The 23734-nt window shown below is 42.5% G+C and overlaps 1 protein-coding gene across 3 annotated transcripts in view; it reads right to left on the bottom strand.

Annotated features, from left to right (window-relative positions):
• RPTOR (regulatory associated protein of MTOR complex 1) overlaps positions 1–23734 on the bottom strand; it is a 308191-nt gene that overhangs the window by 138016 nt on the left and 146441 nt on the right. For all 3 annotated transcript variants that reach the window (XM_077833284.1, XM_077833285.1, XM_077833286.1), the window contains exon 7: positions 7311–7370. In XM_077833284.1, coding sequence (XP_077689410.1) covers positions 7311–7370 — 60 coding nt within the window. The remainder of the gene's footprint in view (positions 1–7310; positions 7371–23734) is intronic.

The raw sequence follows: 23734 nt of genomic DNA, 5'->3' as shown, positions 1-23734 counted from the left end.
GGCTGCTGGGTTAGTCTAGATAATTAGAAATCTGGGCTCTTCAAAGAAGGTGCAGAGTAATTTACTCTCAAACTCGTCATCTTAATTAGAAATAAACTCCTTTCCCAGGTTTAAAGACAGATAAATTATAAATTACATTATACACTACTGTCTAGCTAGACTGGTCTTGGGACTATAATAAAAACATGTGTTCTCTATAATTGATATCTTTATCAGATTAGGATGAAAAGGTTTTAATGTTTGCTATCCTCAGAAACCTTCAATCAGAACATTTTTCAGGAAAGCAGCTCTTCTAAAAAGCATGTTATGGAGATATCAAGAAGGAGCAAGAACTCAGAAAAAACTCTTGTAACAAGTGCCCCCTAAAACACTGTGAGGAATTTGAGTGCAACACTGAGAAACGCTTGATTTCTGGTCTCAGCAACAGCAAAGGAAATATACTACGCAGGGTGTGGTGGCCAAAGCAAAGGACTAAAAGGCCAAGCAACTGTTTTGCTTTTGACCTAGGGGAGTCATCGGTCATCTGTTTCAGGCAAACTGATTCCTACACCTGGGTAAAAATAGCAAGCTAGCTCACTGGAAAGCAGAGGTTCACCTGCACTGAGCCATAGTTGCCAACGGCTACATAAAATCCGAATTGGCTAAGAGGTCTAAGAGCAAAACCAACAAGCCTTAGGAAGGACAACCGAATTTTCAGGGTGGAGTTCTGATTCCCACACCCCCACCCCTGGCCCCATTTTTTCCTTCCACAATATCTCACAAATCTGACCCTTTCCCCTACTTATCCCCAAAACACTTGTCCATACCCGTGTCACCTCCTGCCTTAACCTCTGCAACAACCTTCTCTGTCTCGGACCTCCCTGAAACCAATATGGCTCCTCTCTAGTACATGCAGAATTGCTGGTGCAGTCATTATTTTTCTCATTCGACCGAACCATGAACCTCCCTCCACTTGTTCCCACTCGTCAGTAGTATTGAGTTATAACTTCTCATCCTCACCTCCAGGACTCTGGAGGATTCTACCTCCGTACACATCTCAGATCTTTTGCATACCTGCTCTGCTTGATGTCCCATTAATTTCCCTCTCCCATCTCTGAGCTTTTTTCAACAGCAACCTTTACATATGCAATGACTTCCCAATTACAGTTCACCAAGCCACTATCCTCACCTCATTCAGAGCCCTCCTAAAAAGTACATTAATGACACCCAGAAGGAATTAATAAATCCAGTAATAAATTAGAAATGGAAAATCCCTTAGCTTGCTCCTCTAGGTTCTACCATTGTGTTCCTTCTTCTAGATCAGGGGTTCTCAAACTTCATTGCACCGTGATCCCCTTCTGACAAAAAAATTATTACACGACCCCAGGAAGGAGGACTGAAGCTTGAGCCTGCCCGAGCCTTGCTGCCCCAATGCGCGGGGGGGTGGGGGGGTGGGAGCTTGCTAAAACAAATGAATTATTCTATCTTTAAGTATTTAGGTTTTAGAATTATTACAAATCTAGTAAAATCAGTAACGTATGTTAACTCTCTCCTAATGTTATGCTTTTATAACATGTGGATTCATAACATCTGTTTGGCAACAATTTTTTTATAACGTTGCTCTAGATAATACAGAAAGATTTTAGTAACTGATTATGTCACCAATTTACAGTGCTTAGGATTTTGTTCAGACTAAAGAACAAAGCCAACAAAGTAAACTGCTCCCCCCGTTCCCACAACATCTGCTTGTTTTAATATACTTTGACTTTTCTTATTTCATTGCTTAAAATGCTGCTCTTGCAAATCCATGGAACAGATTCAGGGGAAGAAGTAGAAGATACAAGTGGCTCAGGGGGTTTAAAATGACACTGGTAGAGAATACAGCATTGATGTAGTCATGTTTCCCAGACCCGAAGAAGAGCTCTGCGTAAGCTCGACTCTCTCACCAACAGAAGTTGGTTCAATAAAATATATTATCTCACCCCTGGTAGAAATCTCAGTTTTGTCATTTTCAGTTTGGAGTTATACAAGGACTCTTAGCCCGATTTGCCTTGAAAACAAAAAAAGATGACCGCAATAAGGACATGTGTATGTCACCCAGCCACATTACACAATAAATCCAGAAACCCATCTTGGCAGCCAGCTCAACAGCTTTGTCGATACTTAGCAGTTTAATGATTAATCCCTTTCCCCTGCCCCTTAATTTATGATTTTACATCTTTGAGACTATGCTGAACCCTTCTGCAACTGGCTATTTATAAGCAGTATAACACATAGCTGCCCAGTTACACAGCATAGATTTCCTGCATTTTCAGTTCAGCTAGTGCCTTCGCACATTGTATTCCCACCTAGCAGTGAAACAGAACGGATTTTCAAAGGAGACTACTTTTCTCCTCCATTTCACCTTGAGGTACTCACATATTTGCAGTGGATTATCATTAATGACCTGTGAAGGAATGCTAGTTACACCCGCCAGTCAGGTGATGAGAGTGCCTGACCATTCTTAGCTCATTAATGCTGGGTATTGTGGAACTAAAACTGCTCCACTTGAATTCAAGTTCTTTTGAAAATACCACTGCAAGGCTGGGAGCATCTTGTACCAGTAATCTGGGTTTAAAAGAAGTGCACAGCTCCAAAGGCAAAACACCTGGCTATTACAGACTACCATGTTTGGTGCTAGAATTTCTAGCGATATTACAAGCCAATCTCAAGTACCTTGTACTCCAGCTGCAGGTTTAGGTGACTCAGTTAAAGGGGACCAGCCATGTCTGACATGGATACCCATTGTTCTAAGGCAAAACATTAGAAGAGGAAAACAGATGAGGACACTGGTGTTCAACTCATTTTAGTAACCTCTCAGGAGGCAGAAACCTAGTGGGGCAGTGATTAGTCTTCTGCGCCTACTCCTGGAAGGGGAGGACAGAGTCTCTCTCACCGTAAGAAGAAATGCCACTTCTTCCCCTCTGAGCATGTCTAATTCTTTGGGGCTAGGAAAATGAGAGCTTCAACTGTGTCCTCTTTAGGCTCTTCCCTTCACGGTGCCCCTGAAACTGTATGCCCCTCCCAATAGTATTCTCATCCCCGTAGTAAGGGAAGCAGGTTGGTCTCCTGGCACACACAGGCCTTGAGAGCTTATTTCCCTAGTCTAACTTCTTAAGCCAGTTGGAAAAACAGATATCCTTCCACACGGAATATTCTTAATGATAATGAACTTAATTGTTACTTCATATGTCAGTGCTTAATAATACATTTATGTGGTACCCCAGGAGATCTCCACTTGTATTGACGATTCCTTCAGGGTTTAAAGACAGAACCTCTTAGTTTTGCTTTCCAGACAGCTCAAAATCAGAACTGTTCACGACAACATCCCTCTGTCCGCACAAGGGTAAGTAGGCTTAGCAGCGTTTCCCCCCCCCCAAATTTGATGATTTTTATCAATCCTTATTTTTAAGATTGTTCCACCAGGAACAGAGCCTCCTCCCACGCCTTGTATTGCAGCCATCAGGTGTCACCAACCCTGAGGCAGCGCAGGGAGCCCTCTGCAGCTCCGCAGTCACAGACATACTCACTCACTCCCATGACAGCAGGGCTGCCGAGGCTTCCCTGCACAGCTGCAGGGCTGGTGACCGCCGAACCCTGCAGGCACACCCATGGTTACTGGTTGATATAATTTTTCATCAACTGCATTGTGCAAGCTGAAATTGATGTTTACCGACAGTTACTGATAAAAATCGAACCCCGCCAAGCCTAAAAGTAAACAGAGGAACCCTCAGGCCACCAGATGATCACCCTCAGCTTCTGAAAGAGCATTAGCGGGCATGGTGCGCGTTGAGATGAGAGAGACAGAACAACCCCTGTGCAGGTTTCTTTTCTGCTCCTCACCTCCTTGCAAACACTCTCGCCCAAGGACAAGTGGCATGCACTGCCATAGGGCACAGTACCTAATGGGGAAGTGCAGCTGTTGCTTCACTGACACATTACTGAAAACAATTTTAAGAGCTTCTTTTGGTAGCTTTGCTGAGTTGGGCTGGGGAGGTTCCATTTTTCCTTCAATAAACAGAAAGCAAGATAGAATAAGAAACAGAAATGAATGAGTCGCTTCTGATTACTCACAGATTACAAGGAACGCTGGTCCATCTTCCCTGCACCTTGCACAGTGCATTAGTTAAAAACCCGTACTATTCAAAAATACTATAAGTTGACATGAAGATTTTATAGCAATTGATGGGATGAATCAGCATAAACATTGCTGCCATGTGCAGTGTGTGACTTAGAAAAACCTCAGTTAAAAATCCACAAAGCATATTGCAAACAGGAAAAAGAAAAATCAAATGTGTTCACTGCTGGTGTAATGAAAACAAAACCTAAAAGCTCAACATGGTTCATGAGCTATGGGAGGGAAAATGTAATATAGTTCTGGAGATGGATGAAAGCTGAATTAATTCTCCTAGTTCTTTTATTTACTTTAGCAAACAGATTTCTGACCCCGTTTTACATCAGCTTCTTTTTCACAGACAATGAGCTGAAGAGATTTCTCTTTGTTTTCCTACATAATCTGTCACTACCCAAGGGCCTTGCTCTGCCAGTTTTAGTCAATGGTTTGGGCTGGATCCTCACTCAGAAACAAGCGGATAAGTGCTTTCACAGTTCCAGGGTTAAATGCACTCTGCCCCCTCCCTCTGTCATCTGCTCATGGACCCCCATTAGGTTTCCGGTCTCCAACCATCACCTCTCTATGGGTGGCGACCTGCATCACTCTCCTTAACAAGAAATTTAAGGTTGCAGGTCCTTGGCAATTCACTGTGCTTATCCCAGCAGCTCTGACGTTTGTCCAGCCCCAGCCATTCTGCTTTCTTCTAGGGTCTGAATGTGTTTACCAGTGACCAGCCAGCCTTCACATTTATTTAGGACAAAAACATTACCGAGAAAGCACATAATAAAACAACAAACAATCTACAGGCATGCCAAGCTTACCAGGTGTTACCCATCTTCCATGTGGAGACCCTGGTGGGTTCCAGTCCTTCAAACCCTTCCAGCAGGGCTTTGCCTAGTTACAGTTTCATGTCAGTTGAGGATCACATGAGGGACCCTCAGTGATTTCAGCCTCCTCCTTTATACCACAAGCCTGTTCTTTGTCTACTGGATCTCTTGAACATGGTCTGAACCCATTTATGCATTACTGCCTTTAAGTTAAGGTTAATAGAATCATAATTTGGCTTGTAGATGCTGGACCCATTTTCACATAGATCAAATTTTTGATGTCAGCATGGCTTCCATAATGGTTAAACACTTAAAAGCTGCTCAAGAGCCTGATATAGACCTATCTCCTAAAGTATATGACACGGAAGGTTTTCTGGCATTCAACTACACATTGAAATTTATTTGGGGTTAAAATGTGCAGGTTATTCAACATGGATCTACTTTACCAATTCAATAAGCCAAAAGAGAAGACAGAGCGCTTTGAACTGGGAATTTTAGCTGATGGAATCCTACACTCATCACCATTGTTGCAAAATACCATTTCCTACTGGCAGTCTGGGACCAATGAATGATAGTTGCAAATCACTGTACTCTACAGAAACCTATTTAAAAAAGCAAGAAATAATACATTAAAACACTACTACTAGCTACCCACCGATTAAATACCCCAACCCAACCCCTCCGAACACCACAGAGAATGCCTTTCACCTGAATGAATGAATGACTCAAATCCTGAAGAATTGAAAGAGGATAACTGGCTTTAAACATTCACGTGTCAGAAGTCCGAGCCCATGGCCTATTCTAATTAATCTTGACAATGAGCGTTTCTCAAGGCAAACATCTCAGAAATTGAATTCTCTTTTATTTTAATTGTTCCAAGCTAATTTAACTTGGGTACACAACAATGTTCTAAGAATAGGAAGCTTGAAAATACTAACCATGTGGCACAGATCTCAGAGACCATCCACACAAATATGTACTACCTCACCTGATGGCAAAAAATACCTTCCTATAAAAACTCTTTGAAAACAAAGAATGCAGTAGATGAATTACGATTTAGTTTTTCAATAGCTTGGGTGGCTTGCATAACCTGGGCTATGCTTTGGAGAAGAGTTTACTAGGCCATCATTTTGCCCTGGGCTGTCCATTAGCCAGTAGTCTGGTCAAGTATTGCTTGGATGAAAGGATTATTATGGGTATCCATGACATTAAGGATCGAAATATAATACATTATTAGACAGAAAGAACACTAGAGTGTGCTGAGGAAGTGACAAAACACGTCTTTTTTTTCTGATTTTACACACACACACACACACACACACACACACACAGGCTCAGGGTATTGAATGGATTTTATGGGTCATAAAAGAGAAAACGATAGCTATGTTGAGAGACATTCATACCTCAGACAAGTATTGTGAAAGCTTCCCCGGCAAAGTTCCAGCACTATGCACCCAAAACAGCTCCGCCAGTGCATCCCAATCCTGGCCTGTAGTACTCCATGCTATTCCAGTGCCAGTCTCCCCTGGACTAGCTCTGCCAATGTATCTAAACACCAGACCTGCAGGAGCCATTTCAGTTGTATGCTCCCATATAGCTCTACCAATGTACCTCATTGCCTGAATTTAGACATTCTCTACTACAGCAGCCTTTGCCTGCCTTAAGCAGAGGCTTTTGCCACATGGTTTTACGTTAGCTAGGGTATAGGCTGAGAGTATTAAACTAATTTCACGTGTCCTTAATGCGTGCAAAGTTGTAACTCCAAAAATTTAAGGCTATGAGCGTTATCTAACATCTCCATTGACCCCCGTTGACAAACTCTCTCAATGTGTGCCCAAAACAACTAGCTAGGTGGCTTGACAATATTGACTGCCAAAAAGGTGACCGAAGTTTGGATTCTGGGCTGACAGTTGTCAGGCAAGTGTATGTTCAACATATCAGGAATGAGACCTAGGTGACCTGTAAGTTAAAAGGTCTGAGCAAAGCTCTAGAGCAAGCGTAAGACTCCATCTAAACAGTGTTCCCTGCATGATTTCTTGTTTCCATAGTCACTGCTTGTTCTGCCAGCCTGTGGTAAGACAATATAATGAGACACACCATAGACATGAGAACGAATGCAAAACAAAGGACTAACGGGTAAGATAGTCAAAGAAAAATGAGCAGAGGGAAACTTGGTACCCCTAAGTGAATCTTGGGCAACAGAAGCACCCCAAAGAGGTGCATGCCCACAAGCAGAACGAAAGGATCTTGAGGACAATGTGACTAAAAAGCAATTTCCCCTCTTCATCAAACCAAATATAATAATGGAAGCCAGGAAAGCAGTAGTTTTAATGTCATAAAATCTTGCTTACTTCTCTATTAAATCCAGCGTGACTCCTGGCACCAATCTGACACTCTTCTGCATGCAAAACCTGTGGAGAACAGAAGAACAATAATTCACACTAATTAAATATTTAATGACAGGACGCTTGGAAGTTCTGTGGAAAGAATGAGAAGGACAGTTATTACAGTGTTTTTGCTTTTAAAATATAATTCGGTTTGGAAAACTTTGCGGCGGCATAATGAGAATCAAACAAGGCTCTCAACATTTGTCGCCCTCATGGTCGTGCAGTGATTTCCATCGTCACGGTGACAAGCTTGTGGTATTGCAACTGCCACAGTGACAAGTTTCCCAACACACGGAGAGAAAAAAAAAGGTACACAGTCATCCAGCAGAGTCCCTTGAGAGGGGGAGCAAGACATGAAATAAAGCAGAGCTCGTGTATGGTAGTGAAATAATGATCTGCATTGGCTGGGTTTCCTTGAAGAGACCTGGCACTGCAGTGGGGAGGGAAGACAGAGCACAACAGCAACGTGTCAAGAACACACACCTGCGTTATATAATTTTAAAATATAAAACATTGATTCCATTTCTCCAGCAATTAAAGGCACCACAATTTCAGAACTGCCCGCACTGAAAAATACAGAGTCCAGTTAACTCTGTGGTTTGCCGTATCTAGAGAGACTCCCAGACTAGCTAATCTGAAGTGGAAAAGAAGATACATGCCCAATTCTCATGCACCAGCTCCCTCTCTCCAGACTTCTTGGGGGAGTTGCTCCACTATCCCCAGGCCTCTTGTGCAGAGTGCCACAAACCATTTCCAGCAGACACATGTTCAGATTTTAAAAAAAAGTTTCTAGCCTTTGTGATTGGAGAGAAAATCTATTGAATGGGACCTTGAATCTGAAGACAGGCTGAAACCAGAGGGGATCAACTGCCTAAGGCTTAGATCCTCGTTCCAGCAACTGTCTGAGCAGCATGGCTGTGTGCTGGGAGATTTCTTTGGGGCCAGGGAAGAGAATCCTCCACCTCCGTTTCCAAGCCAATCCATGGCTGTGCCACTTCCATCCCAATAAGTGGGGGAAGTCTCTGCCCAATTCCCCATGGTACAGCAGTGAGCAAGAACCCCAGACATCTGTGCTCCTTGATGCACAGGGCATACACATCTACCTGGTGGAGTTCTGAGGACCCTCCAGCTTTCCCTGTTTTACGCCCTATTTTCCAGAATATGCATTGCAGCCACCCTCTTTCTAGCCAATCATAGGGCAAGGCTCAGAAAAGCTCAATGGTGTCACAGTCAGCTAGTGGTTCTTTCTGATATTCTGTGCCTTCCATCCTAAAGGACCTTAAATTGAAAGACAATTTCTACATGGGGACCCCCTACAACCATTGCTGAAACATTAATCCCTATGGGGTGAAATTGCATGGCAATACTGCCCAACAGTGAAGAAAACCACCATCTCCAAAATGCAGGGGGAATTTAAGGAGGCAGAACGTAGCCAGAGCTGGAATTTGACTGAGACGCCTGGTTTAATGCCCCCATTCATATAAAGAGTGCCATGGGATTTTAGAGTAACAGCCGTGTTAGTCTGTATTCGCAAAAAAAAAAGGAGAACTTGTGGCACCTTAGAGACTAACCAATTTATTTGAGCATAAGCTTTCGTGAGCTACAGCTCACTTCATCGGACGCATACTGTGGAAACATAGGTATGTGTGCATATATGAACTAACCCTGCTTAGTTAGTGAAATCTAATAGGATCACAGAATAAGGCAGTCTAGCTGCAGGCCATTGAGAGATGAGTATGAGTGCTCAGCACCCCCAGTCCCTTACAGTACACACTATAGGAGACCAAGAATTGAACCATAGTCTCTTGACTAGCAGCACAGGTCACTTGCCACAAGGCAAATGGATCCTTTAGCTTCTTTTCTTGCAAGGAATTCTGGCAGATGGCTCCCACACACCCCCAAGCATTCAGGATAGCGGAGTTGGGAAAATTATCACTGTGTCAAGCGTTTCCTTCTATTTCTAAAATAGGAAAATAAGGCGCACCTTTGAGGGTCAGCTGTAAAAAGGCATTTCCCCAAATAATATACATTACGAAGTTGTCACTAAGCACTTCCTTTGGGAGCTTTTGGCAATGAACTATGGGCAAGACATAAATAAGCTTCAGATTTCAGGTATTCCAAGGGTGCCTTCGGCTTCTCAAAGGCAACTGAATAATGAATAAAAGCAGATTGCGTTTGATCAGTAAGGGAAACTCCCTTTCTCCAACACACCCCCGCAGCACGGATCTGTCTGGTATTCAGCAGAAGGCAAGCAGCACAGCAAGTGCTTGCGGCTTTCATGTACACATTGCCGGGACTGCTACAGCACTGCCATTGTACGTCGGAGGAGATTAATGCAGGGAATGCTCGGAGCCCTCTTTTAATGAGGCCCCACCATTTCCCTGCAAACTCTGAAATAGGCAGTCTAGTTCAGCAAACCCCCATTTAAACCAGTAATGGTCCCTCTCCATTTCCTCACTCAAAAGTAGTGATTGCCCAGAAAATGTGTGTAGAGGGTAAGGAACATTCTCTTTCTATCTGCAATACCAATCTCACAATCACTTCCATTGCACAGAAACATGATGTCTCAAACAAGCAGCTGTGACATCACTGCAGGAATCCATGAGGATGGGCTAGTGGGGAAAGCCATTACATAGAAATCTTTTAGTAACCACCGGTGATTAGAAAGAAAAGGCATAAAGGTGCCGTCAAGGTTCCTTGCCCACTCTGAACTCTAGGGTACAGATGTGGGGACCCACATGAAAGACCCCCTAAGTTTATTTCTACCAGCTTAGGTTAAAAATTCCCCAAGGCACAAAGTCTTTGCCCTTGGATTAGGTAAAACGCTGCCACCACCAAGACAAAGAACAGGGAAAGGACCACTTGGAGTCCTATTCCCCCAAAATATTCCCCCAAGCCCTACACCCCCTTTCCTGGGGAAGGCTTGATAATAATATCCTCACCAATTGATACAGGTGAACACAGACCCAAACCCTTGGATCTTAAGAACAATGAAAAATCAATCAGGTTCTTAAAAGAAGAATTTTATTTAAAGAAAAGCTAAAAGAATCACCTGTGTAAAATCAGGATGGTAAATACTTTACAAGGTAATCAGATTCAAAACATAGAGAATCCCTCTAGGCAAAATCTTAAGTTACAAAAAGACACAAAAACAGGAATATTCATTCCCTCCAGCACAGCGAATTTTACAAGCCATTTAACAAAGAAAACCTAACGCATTTTCTAGCTAGATTACTTACTAACTTCACAGGAGTTGGAGAACTTGCATCCTTGATCTGTTCCCAGCAAAGGGTATCACACAGACAGAGAAAACCCTTTGTCCCCACCCCACCCCTCCAGATTTGAAAGTATCTTGTCCCCTCATTGGTCATTTTGGGTCAGGTGCCAGCAAGGTTACCTTAGCTTCTTAACCCTTTACAGGTGAAAGGATTTTGCCTCCAGCCAGGAGGGATTTTATAGCACTGTATACAGAACGGTGGTTACCCTTCCCTTTATATTTATGACAGGTGCACACAATGGTCAAATGGACTTTTAGCAAAACACTATCCTGTAAGTTCGCTCAAGAGTGATGGGAGTTCTAAAGGTTTACTCTTATCCAGAATGCTTAAAAAAAACAGAAGCACACTTAGCAAAAATTACACTCTGTATGCATGTTTTAATTCATCGAAGCACGACCACTTAGTGCAGTAATTGCAAGAGATCTCTCCTGACAAACAGGGTCTGACTTGCTTAGCGTTCGGCTGGGAAACATCAAGGAAAACCAGAAAGAAAGGTGGTGGAGGAAGTGATAGTACTTTTCTTTCTGATTCAGTACTGATCTAATACCCCCATATGGTGTTAGGGGGCACAACAGGAGTTCACATCTTTTAGATAAGAAAGTCAAAATCAAAGTTCTGACCACATACCATCATGAAAGATCTTCTGGTGCTACTTGAAAGAGAAGGGGTGGTGTTCTTCTGGATGTCCTGTCTTCTTTTCAAGTAGACAGTTAAATTTGGCTTCCCTAAATTCCTTCAACCACTGCAAATGGATGCAATGTTGTCTTTCTGTCCTGCATAAAACTCTTCAGTAATGTTGCTGTGAGATATGCAGCTGGAACACTTCACCTCAGAGCTAGCTGCATTTTAGTGGTAAGTAAAGAGATCACTGTGTTTAGGTTCAGAGTTTGAGATCCTTTAAGATGGAAGATGCTACAGATAAATATAGGCTAATTGTAAAAGTCTGAAGATTTGGAATTGGAACAGATTTATCTTATTTAACACCAGTCCTACAACAGCTAAACCCAAGGCATGCACTTGTCTTTCTTCTTCTGCTACCCAGTACAGTTCCCAAAAATGGAACCAAATCCTGGGTAATGTACACTATTTTGTAAGTTTTGTTTAACTTTTAACGTACATTTAAATGAAACCTTTGGCTTCATTTGCAGTCTCCTGATGCTTTCATTTTTGTTGTGGACTTCTCTTAAGTAGGTAACCTCTCTCAGGATCTGAAAGGGCCAGTTTTCCTGTTTAAGACATATGCAAGTTTTCTGGATCACTCCCAGCAATTTCTCCTGGAAGGTCAGAAACACACATCTTCTGCATTCTGAAGTTATAAAAATCCCTCGTACCATACATTCATGGAACGGAAGAACAGCCCACCAATTTCTACTGCACTACTGAATGTGAGGGAAACGCAAAATAACGTTAGAGCAGCACAAAGTACCTAGCGCTTTTTATCAGAAGTGACAACTTTAGCAGTCAACCCTCTTTAAAAATACTAGATTAGCAATCACGATGAGAGCAGGATCACTTAGGAGTTCAACAGTTTGCTCAAGTGCATTTATTTTATACTGCTAAACCATGCAAAGTGTCCTCACATGTATCATTTCCAAAATCATTCTGCCCATATTAGAGAGATCTGAAACGGATGTTATTGCAGACCTCTGAATCTCTCATTCCCTGGTGGCATGACGCCAAGTCCTGACTCTCCTTCCATAATGCTAGTAAAAGAAGAAATCAGCTCATCCTGGTTCTTGCAGAGGTGAAAAGAATTTTAAGCGGGATTGGAGAAAGTAAGATATGCCCAAAAGAACCAGAGCGCCTTTTGTAATCAAAAGGCGCAAACAAAAAACCCTCCAGTGCATTTCACAGATTTTATTTGAATAATGTAGACATTCATTTATCTTTCCCTTTAGATCCCACTGGATTTTTCCCTATAACAAAATGCCACTGAGAGCTGGGCACTCTGTACTTATCACATTATTTCTTACCAAAGATTAATTGATCTATATCCATCCATTTTCCTTACTATCTTAGCTCCTCCCGAGCATTTATGGATTTGTCCTCAACACCCCTGCAAGGTAGGGAAGTATTAATTATCCACTTCTTACAGATGGGGAACTGAGGAGCGGAAATTAAGTGACCTTGAGGACAAGGTCACAAATGAAGTCCAAGTCCCGATCTTCAGAGTTTTAGGCCATTGTCTTAACAATAAAACTAATTCCTTCTAACCCAGCCCATGTTCAAGTTATCTAAAAAACATCCTTTCCTGACAAAGATCTGTTCTTCCAAGTGCCAGGCTCTCCTTTCCCATGGCCAAATACGTTTAGAAGCAATTCTGGGTTGTTCCAACCGAACTATTCAGAGAGCTCTATTGTCTAGGTGCTATATACCAAGTGGTCTTCTTTAGTTTTAGTCATTTCTATTTCAGTCTATAGAAGATCACATATCCTAAGATCTTGTAAAACCCTAATGCCCACTAAATAAAAATCCACACCCCACCTAAACCTCAACTCTCCTTCAATAGATAGGGTTTGTGATGCCTCCTAAAGGTCTACAGATTTGGGCTATTGTGGAACTGGGAGAAGGAACCATCATGGTCAGAGGGATACAGAGGGACCTAGACAAATTGGAGGATTGGGCCAAAAGAAATCTGATGAGGTTCAACAAGAACAAGTGCAGAGTCCTGCACTTAGGACGGAAGAACCCCATGCACCGCTACAGACTAGGGACCGAATGGCTCGGCAGCAGTTCTGCAGAAAAGGACCTAGGGGTTACACTGGACGAGAAGCTGGATATGAGTCAACAGTGTGCCCTTGTTGCCAAGAAGACTAACGGCATTTTCGGTTGTATAAGTAGGGGCACTGCCAGCAGACCGAGGGATGTGATCGTCCCCCTCTATTCGACACTGGTGAGGCCTCATCTGGAGTACTGTGTCCAGTTTTGGGCCCCACACTACAAGAAAGATGTGGAAAAATTGGAAAGAGTCCAGCAGAGTCCAGGGCCAAGAGGCAGCCAGTAAAGATCCTGGAATGGGCAGTCTCAGGTTTATGGCAAGATACCCCATTTAAACAAAAAGGCAGCTGCATTCTGCACTAGCCTCTGTTTCCAAGGTGATTTAAGGTGTGTTGTTTAAGGTGTATTATTTAAGGTGCAATGTCAGAATCTCTCTCTCTCTTCTTCTCTGTGGTCACTACTGTAGAGCCATAGCTGGGAAGTCACCCTGTAACCCTCAGGAAGTCCCACATGCACAGGCATCCTTAAAAAGCCACACTGAAAAAAAACAAACTCCACCATATAGAACCATTTTGACATTAACAGGGGTCATCAGCAACGTTGGAACCGTTAGATCCACAGAACAGACTTTTGCCACTTGGGCTAGTACCAATGGCTGTAATAGGTTATCAGTCTCTATGTGGACTGGCCACTAGAGGGGCATGAGAGAGAGACTTTGCCAGTGGGTTTCACAGATATTTTGTGACAGCAAAGGATGCTAGGACTCAAATCTTGGGTTCTCTTCCAGGTTCTAGAGGAAGTATGTGCTAGTGATCCTAGATCCTTCTGCACTCATTTTCCTCAAAGCTTGACCTCTTCTACACCATCCCCTCCAGCCTGCACTTCCCAGTCCTGTCTCTCCGCCCCAGCTCCTCCTTCAAGTCTCCCTTTCCAGTTCCTCCTCGTTATCCCAGTCTGTCAGGATTTCCACACACACATCCCGCCTCCAGGAGCTTCATCCAATCCAAGTCTTCTGCCCAACTCCCAGTCCCAGACTCTTCACCCCAGCTCTACTCCCTCCACCAAGGCACATGCCAACCTCCCCATCCCCAACTCTGACTACTGTCCCTCTGCATTCAAGTCAGGTTGCTTTCTCTTCCTCACTGCCTGGATATCAGCAGGTGGAACAGTACAGAGGAGACAATCTCCTGGCTCCCAGTGACTGTGCCCAGCACCAGGAGCAGCAATTGCAGGAAAATTCCTGCTCAGCCCCTGCATCCCTGTGCTAGAACATGCTTAAGAGCACAGAGAATCTTCAGAGTGTTCAGCTGCCAAACTAACAAGTCTCTACTGAGCATGTGCAAACAAAGATTTTTCAAATGTTTATAACTTGTCCAAATTTGGGCAAATTTTCACAGGAATAGCAAAAGGTACATCCCTGACACTGGGGTACCCCGTCACAGTGCATGGCCTTGCTCTACAGCTCAGATGTACTAGAACGTCTCAATAAAAGTGCTGTAAGAATTATTTTTAACACAGGCAAAACAATGTACTTTCCTCTAATCTTATTCTCATAAACAGCTAACACATTTTGCTGAAACTTTCCAACAAAATTCATCCTGAGGCAGACACTCAAAAAGGGTATTTCAGCTCAAATGGTTAAGTTTGGCACAGTTATATGCAACTGAAGACCGGGTCTTATATTGGGAAGCGTTAGGCAGTTTACTCTAGGGAGTGCTACAGCTCCGATTATAATTAAGATACAAACCAGTTCTTTTCAACATAATTGGTTACAATAAGATCTGTCTTTGAAAATCCGCCTTTCCCAGTTTAGTAAGGGGAACATCCATGTTCTTGTACAAAGTCACTGCTTTAAGAGCCAATTTATAAACCTCATGAAACTTTCAAAGGCCCTCTGACGTAAACACTCCTTTTTCTTTCCTCCTTCCATATGTAAGGGATCTCTCTTTGTTCATACAAGTTGAAGGGTTTGTAAGAGAGAAGGCAATTTCTTGTAATTTGAAAGAAAGCAGGAGATTATCTGGCTCTGTGTTTACATTCTTAAATGGAAGAAAAAAAATTTTTCAAGAGCTGAACCAATTACAGAGAAGTTTGCTGGCACTGGGAGCAGTTTGGTGCAATGTGAGTGTTATTTTGGATGTTTTAAATTTGTTGTCTTCAGTTTTTTCACAATCCAGAGAAGGGAATGTGTTTTACAGGAGCCTCGTAGCTTTTCAGTTTAAAACCCCAATGTAACAAAGGGGCTGGCCTTGTGGAGCTAGCTTTTTCTTTAAAAAAAACCCACTCGTTTCTTTTTTTGCTGCATTGCTGACTGTACAAGGTGCAGCTCCAACAACTGACATTTGTGATTGTACATCTGAAAAAACTCACTGCAGCTGGGTCCTACAGGCTGGCAGCCTGCACTGCAGTTCCCCACAAACTATTCACCAATCTTTTAAGAGAGATTAACCACCACTATCCATTTCCTCTCATATAAGTTTTGTGCCAAAACTGTTGCCCTAAATTGAAGCAAGGCAATCAATACTGTTGTACTGGTAATGCCCAGGACCATGGCAAGTGAATCTGTCAAACGGTTTTCACCAGTTATTTCCTAGATTTCTCCCTCTGCCCCTCAAATACCAGTGGGACTATCTCACCAATCCAATCTGCTTCTCTCCCCCCCTTCCATCTCCCCCTCCTTTTTAAAAAGGATCTGTTTTAAAAACACTGCCTATTGGTTAGTGCTGGGCACTGCAGCCCAAGAGCCCAGTTTTGAATCCTAGTCTTCCCTGTCCTGGCCAGCTAGACTGGGAGTACTCCTGGGAAAGTATCCCCCTCCCCACAATCCACTAATGAGTGGCATTAGTGGAGTTTCTTCAGAAAACAGAAATCCAACCTACGGTATGAAAATGTCAGTTTCTACAGGCAGCACTTCAGAGATTTAATTGGCTTCATTTTGCTGCTTGCACACAATGGGATAGCAAAGTGAGTAGGGGGACGAGTCACAGTACTGATACCCATCAGCCTTTGCTGGTGAGCGAATGGAGCAAATCCAACAAAAACAATCCTATATGATGCCAAGGAATTCAAGAGCCCATAGCAGGGTACTGGGAGGGAGATTCACTAGGTTAACAATGCTAAGTGCCTTTGCTAACTTGCCAGTTATAGTCCCTTCAGCATCAAGAACAGCGGTAGAATGGAAAAGGGCTTGACTCTGCAGTGGGACACAAGTGGAGGAGCAGCAGACATGTAAAAGAGGCTTTCACTCTGCAGCAAGCTGAAAATGGGTCACACAGATGCTTGAAAATGCTTTCTGCGGGTGCTGAATAGTCATCAGAACCCATTATCAGCCCCTATAGATTTAAGAACACTTTAAAGGAAACTGTCAGATTTAAATTCATATAAGTTTCCTTACTTGTATTACTAAAAACTCATTACTTTATTAAACACGGATTTTTATTTTTTTTTTATGTAGGCAAGTTGTTTAGTTTGTTTCAGCTTGGTCAAGGCAAATAAGTTAGTCTATTTCCTATATATTTAGTCAGTGCTTAATCAATTTCACTTCAGATTCTCATTCAATGAATGGCACAAGGGCTGCATATTTCAGGATGTTTGTTTAAAACACATTTTTTTTTTATTTTTATCGTTTTGCTGAATTTTAATCACAGAAACATTACATACACACAGATCCTTGTGTCCTGTTAGGCCCATTCAAAAGCTTGATTGCCACTGGTCCTTTCCATCTGATTAGAGGGAAAGAAAGGCATTTTAAAAGTTTACTATCACTACTTGATTTGTAAAGAATTCTCTATTCTGTGTTACAACTGCAGTATCTTCATGACCAACTTTTAGCAGAGATGAAGTTTAAGTGATGATTCAGGATTTAATACCAAAGCACTGAAGGTTCTATTGCCCATATTATTAATGGGTTTTCATGTGGCCATGTGACAAGTGCTGACATTTAAATATGAGTACTTCAGCCTGGTGCAAGTTTAAACAGACCTCTTAACTCTTGTGACAAGCAGAATATGCAGCGGATGGCTCTCTTGTGAGGAAGAACATATTAAGAAACGGTGGGACCTCACCTAGAGAATGATTTGCTGGCAACAGCAAAGGGACTGCATGGCTACACTTGCCATAAGGAAGCAAAAATAAAACACACAAAATTAACAGGTTTCAGAGTAACAGCCGTGTTAGTCTGTATTCGCAAAAAGAAAAGGAGGACTCGTGGCACCTTAGAGACTAACCAATTTATTTGAGCATAAGCTTTCGTGAGCTACAGCTCACTTCATCGGATATGCCACAAGTACTCCTTTTCTTTTTACAAAATTAACAGTACGTCATGCTGTAAGAGAATAGGAGGACTTGTGGCACCTTAGAGACTAACACATTTATTTGAGCATAAGCTTTTGTGAGCTACAGCTCACTCCACTGGATGCTGTAGCTCATGAAAGCTCATGCTCAAATAAATCTGTAGGTCTCTAAGGTGCCACAAGTACTCCTTTTCTTTTTGCGAATACAGACTAACATGGCTGCTACTCTGAAACCTGAAAGAGAATAGTTACGGTTGTCTATTTACAAGGCAAAGCACGTTTCACATTATACTTACATATTTGCAAACAACAAAGCAACATCAAAAAGGGCATTTAAAATACTTTTTTTAAAGCAAAACGTTTCAAAGACCATGGAGCCAACGTAAGAACCAAGGTACAGAAATAAACCAAAATCGTTTTCAATTCACATATCAAACATATTCACTGCAGGCACCAAAAAGGGAAAGCAACAGAAGTGACGGGCTAGTTTCACAAAACAGGAGGAGGTGGTGTGTTGATTCCTTTATACCTAGTAGTCCAGGGGCACTCAGCTGGGATGTGGGAGATTCAGGTTAAAGTCCTCACTCTGGAGCAGAAACCTGAACTCAGGTCTTCCCCATCCTCAAGTGAGTGACCTAGCCACCAGACTAGCGGCTGTTTTGGGGTGGGTCTCTCTCTCCAGCTCTCCTGTTAAAGCTGTTACATGGGATGTGTCAGATCCCAGTTCAAGTCCTTGCTCTAATGAACACTTAATTATTTATACAAAGTGTAAGTACCCTAACCACTCACTATAAGCCATTCTCGCTCGCTCCCTCTCTGGCCCAATGACTATTCAACAGGTGAGACTGAGAAAGATCCATGCCAGAATACCCAGTAGCTTCAGGGCACTTCCCAGGAAGGATAGAGATCTGGTATCCCTGCTCCAGAGCAGGGATTTGAACCCACATCCTAAGTGATTTCCCTAACCTCTGAGCTACTCGGGGACAGCAGCCCCATTACCTCATCCTCCAGAGGTTTTGTGAATCTAGCCTAATTTTTTTTTTTTTTTTTTTTTTTTTGGGCTGAAACTATTTGAGCGAATAGCTTTGGTTGACCCAAAACTTCATTTTTTGGCAAATAAACTATTTGTCAGAAAAATCTTACCCAGCTCTACTCCAAAGGTAATTTAATCTGACACTGATGGACCAAGATACGCGCATGTGAGAAGGTCCAGCTGGAAGAGTTACAAGCTATTTTATTTACAAGAATACTGGGGGCTCTTTTCAGTGTGAATTCTATTCAGACCACGGAAGTTACCTGGGAAGTGAATGATGCTGGAGAAAGTCAGATTCTGATTAACTTTGTTATTATTAATTATTATTATTGCTTATTCTGAAAATGCTTTGGAAGTTGATCGGAATATTCAGGCCTGAATGCTCTTTTGTAATCTTCTCTTCTATTCTGCATCAATCTTACCCCCAAATTTACAGGCACCACTTTTGTTTCAGACCCCACTATGACAACTGCATACATTCCTTCTCTGGGCTGAAGGGTGAGGGAAGAAGGCAAAGAGACAGAGAGGAGATGAAAGAGAGGATTAAGAGTGGCTGTGCAGCTATATAAAGCATCTATGCAGGACATTCATAGTGGCAATGGCAACATAAACTAAGTCAGGCAAATCTCTCCACAGTATGAAAGGACTTTTTGTTAATTAGGATGCAGAAGGGATAATGAAGTACTGGCCCCTGGACTCCTGAAATCCAGTAAGCCCTTGCAGTGGGGTTGCATATGAGTGCTAGGGCTGTTGGTGTGGATTTGTTTTTAAGAACACACGGTAACAGATAAAAACTGGATTGACCTAGTGTGAACTTAGTTTAACACTTGTAATCATGAAAGAGCCAATTCTTCCCCAAAGCACACCTTGCTTCTCTTTCAGCGCTTCTGAGAAAGGACGAGCTGGTGAGTAAGATTACTGTATTGTTCTGCCTACAGTGTGCTCACTTTCTGGACCACTCAAGATGGGTTCAGCAAACCCATGCGCACACTGTAGAGAAAGTGGCTTGTGCGCATCATTTAAATGGTGCACCACTACTGGTCCAAAAACATTTCCTGTCATGTCACTCCTTCATGCCCACCCCTTCATGTCTGAGCAAAACCCCAACCCTTTGTTTTCTGTTTGGAAAAGAACAGTTCATCAAGACGCACTCCTCGACTCTCACTCTCGCCATTTTCAACTCCACTATGGCACAAGAACCTTACGGCCAGTTCCTACCAAAGCTGCCCATACAATTATTTCATGAGGTCTCTCGGGATTTCACTGGATCACAGTCAGCAAGTGGGTAAAACAGCTCTGTATCAAACCCCATTTGTAAAATAGCAAAGCTACTTGTGTTAAACACAGATATCCTACCTCCTTCCATTGCTAGAAACCCCACCCCTTTTCAGTGGGCAGAGACAAAGTAAAATCATAGTATAACAAGCGGAAGCTAAGCAAACAGAGAAAACACGTCGGAAATCTGATTTAGGTCTCTGTTCAAGCAATCAGAGCAAAAATACACTTGTGAAAAGAACTTTAATTTAAAAATCAGCCCGTGCAGACTAACATACCAAACTTCATAATCTTCATGGATCAAGGCCTTACCTTTTCCATTCACCTACCCGCTGCTCCCTCCCCACTGCAACCACATTCAACACAAGCTAACTGTTCAGAACTCTCCACACAGCTTGGAGAAATTGAGCCTTCAAGAATGTGTTTTGCACAGCATGAAATACACTTGCAGCTGCAGTCCCCAAAGTATTCTCTGAACTACAGAAATATGCCCCCAATGACATGCTGTTTGAAACAATGAATATTGAAACTAAATTTAAATATTGTTATTGTTTGTTTGCTACACTGTATTGACTCAGGCTTTCATACTCATCCCTGTATTATTTGCTAACTTCTCATACACTAGATGTTGTCAAAACAAATTTGAATCATATACAAATTATTACGGTTGTGGCACAAAGAGCCAGCATTCCAAGGAAAAGACCGATGCATTGTCTAATTCATGCTATTATAACATGTTTTCTAACATGCTGGGGGTGACACCATGATGCCAGAAGTACCGTCTTTCGGAGGATATAAAAACAAGGCCCTTACCACTTGTAGTCATTAAAAGACCCTGTGACATGTTCACTTTTATAGCTGTTTGCTCTGGTGCCCTGCCAAATTTGGGAAGTTACACTGTCTCCTTAAATAATGCTTGCACTTTCCATCCTACATAGTGTTTACTTTTGGTCCTAAACTGTTGGGTACTTGTTGTTTGAATTGTTAATGATCATAAACATATTTCAGCGGTGGGTGAAGTGGTTCCTATATATAGTATGTAGTGCATTTTGGGATGGCAGAAGCCACAGAAACAACCATAAGACGATATATTGTTAGGTAGGGGAAACTTCTTGATAACAAAACATGGTGCTTTCAAATGGATCTGAGCATGTTGCTTTCAAAATGCTCCGGAAGTCCAGCCAGCTCAGGGAAAGGAGGGATGGTTGAGCCTCTGGAGGGCAGTCCTCTCCTGATATATTGGCACAGTATGCACCAGACTGGGCCCCAAAGCACTTGCAACTGAAAATCTGATGCATTTTTGCAGCCCTATTGGATTCCATTAGAGGAGAAGATCCAAGTTTGCCCTCAGGTATGTTTTATCCTGCGCACACCCCTATTCAGGTAACATGCACCTCACTCTGTAGCTTTCACACACACACACAAGTTACATAGGAAGTCATGCTGAACAATTATTATTTGAATGCTCAGAAGTACTATAGGAAGCTACAAGCAGGGAAAAAGCCACACTGGAGTGGATTTGTAGGTTATATTTCTTGATAAGTCATGGAAATCATTTGGAGCCCTGGTGCATAAAGACATTAAGGTACAGTAAGCAGCAATTTCTCTTCCCACACTAACCAATAAAAAAGGAAAAACTGTAAACTTTTTACCGCAAATTTATTTTCCTGAATTACATTAATAACTCAAGTGTACTAAGAGCTCCCAGATGACTAAATCGGCGAATAGTCTCAGTTCTTGCCTATGTAAGTGTATGTGCTGGAACTGGCTGAATGGTTTTCTAAAGGCTCAGAATGAAAGGCTCCACACAAAAGACCATTATCTTTTATGTACCCTTCCCATATCCTCTATACACATTAAAGCTTTAAGACACTGCTTTAATGTCTCTTCCAAATACAAGATTTCCAAATGTATTGACCTGCAGAATCACAAATCTTTTAACAACAAACTTCTCTGCGGAATATGGAGCATATCCTCCTTTGAATACACATGCAATGAAGTAGGGTGTTTCCTAACTTCTAGGTTCTTGACTTTGCAATGTTAATAATGTTCTTTTAATGTAGGTTTTTGTAGGTTTTATACAGAGTGTGCCAATACCACTCAACTATAATACAGGAATCAATGTATTTCTGAGGGTACAGGGTTTGGCATTAATGAATATGAATTTTTACAGTCAAATTTCTATGCCTCACTTCAAAGTGGTATAATCCAAACCGCCTTCTCCCGATGTGCGGTGTCCTATTGCTCAGGACAGCAATTATCTGTTAATAGCAATACCATTTTAAAATATTTCTTTGGAACTGTATTTTTCTGTTCACAATCTGTAGCTTCTCTCTGGGTTTCCTTATATATGGAGAGAGGCTGACTTTTCACAACATAACATTCTTTTTCACCTTTAGGGAGAAAAATATATACAGGTAACATTTGAATTTGACAGTGGGAGACCAGGTCCAGGATGGCAGTATCCACGGGATTTCAGTATCTGGGCAAGTAAAGTACTGAGGCTTCTAGACAGCCCAGTCATCCAATCTGCAAGCACCTTGTCAATCACCGGCCTAGGGGCACTTCTGCCCCCTCTTCTGATCTCACTAAGTCACACCCGCGAGAGTTCAGCTTCTTGCCTTCCCATGTCCTGGGGTGAAAACCTGTGGTTCTCCCATTTAGACTGGAACCCCAACTCTAGTATCCTGTGTCGCAACTCAACAGACCCAACTGGACTTGGCACCCTAAAGTCTTCCCTTCAGAAGCTGTGGCCAGTGGTTAATACAGTGACCTTTGGTAAAGTTTCATCTTACCAAAAGGAACAAAGCAGAGCATAAGTCAAAGGATTTTAAAACAATAAAAGGCCTATATGCACGTGTATCTTACCTAGAGGCTTGCCATCTCTTGGCAGACAAACTAGGAAGGTCCATCTTTTCTCCAGAGCCCTGGCCTCTGGGGTCTTTGTCTGTGAGACCTACTTCTCATCTGCAGCTCCCAACAATGCCCTCACCCTACCTTGAGAATGTTATGTTTGTCTCGCCAAGAAGCTCTTAGTCTTGCTTCTCAGGCTTTGGGTGCTCCTGTATTGACCAGCTGTGATCTTACCCCTTGATACCCTGTTGAGCTCAACAGGGTTTGGAGATGGGACTTCAAAGTGGATGGGTCTAGTATTGTACCTCAAGTGGGTAAATGAGTGGCAGTCTGACGCTAAATCTGAATTAAACCCTTATAGTAATACAGTACCCCTCCTTACAACAGGAAAACCAGACAAAGAAAGTGCTTTACTTGTTACACAGTAGCCCCAAATCCACCACACACTTCCTGCTGCCTGGGCTAAGCCATTACAGTGGAATCTCTAGGGAACAGTTTTCCTACCACCCTAGCAAATAAGCCTGAGAATGTCAGCCATTCGCAAAAGGAAGGTGAGCAGCAGGCTCTTCAGTAACAAAAAATAAACTGTGACTCCACAATGATGCAAGTGTGAAGAAAATACCTGGGCCCCACATGGATCAAATCAGGGCCACATGTGACAAGGGCGCTATCAACTGTTTTCTAGACAAAATGCTTTCATCTGAATCACAGAATATCAGGGTTGGAAGGGACCTCAGGAGGTCATCTAGTTCAACCCCCTGCTCAAAGCAGGACCAATCCCCAACTAAATCATCCCAGCCAGGGCTTTGTCAAGCCTGACCTTAAAAACTTAAGGAAGGAGATTCCACCACCTCCATAGGTAACGCATTCCAGTGTTTCACCACGCTCCTAGTGAAAAAGTTTTTCCTAATATCCAACCTAGACCTCCCCCACTGCAAC

The sequence above is a fragment of the Eretmochelys imbricata genome, chromosome 14 (assembly GCF_965152235.1).
Source record: "Eretmochelys imbricata isolate rEreImb1 chromosome 14, rEreImb1.hap1, whole genome shotgun sequence".
In the NCBI taxonomy this organism is placed as follows: domain Eukaryota; kingdom Metazoa; phylum Chordata; order Testudines; family Cheloniidae; genus Eretmochelys; species Eretmochelys imbricata.
The sequence above is the reverse complement of the archived record's forward strand: the minus strand, read 5'-3'. Positions and strand labels throughout refer to the sequence as shown.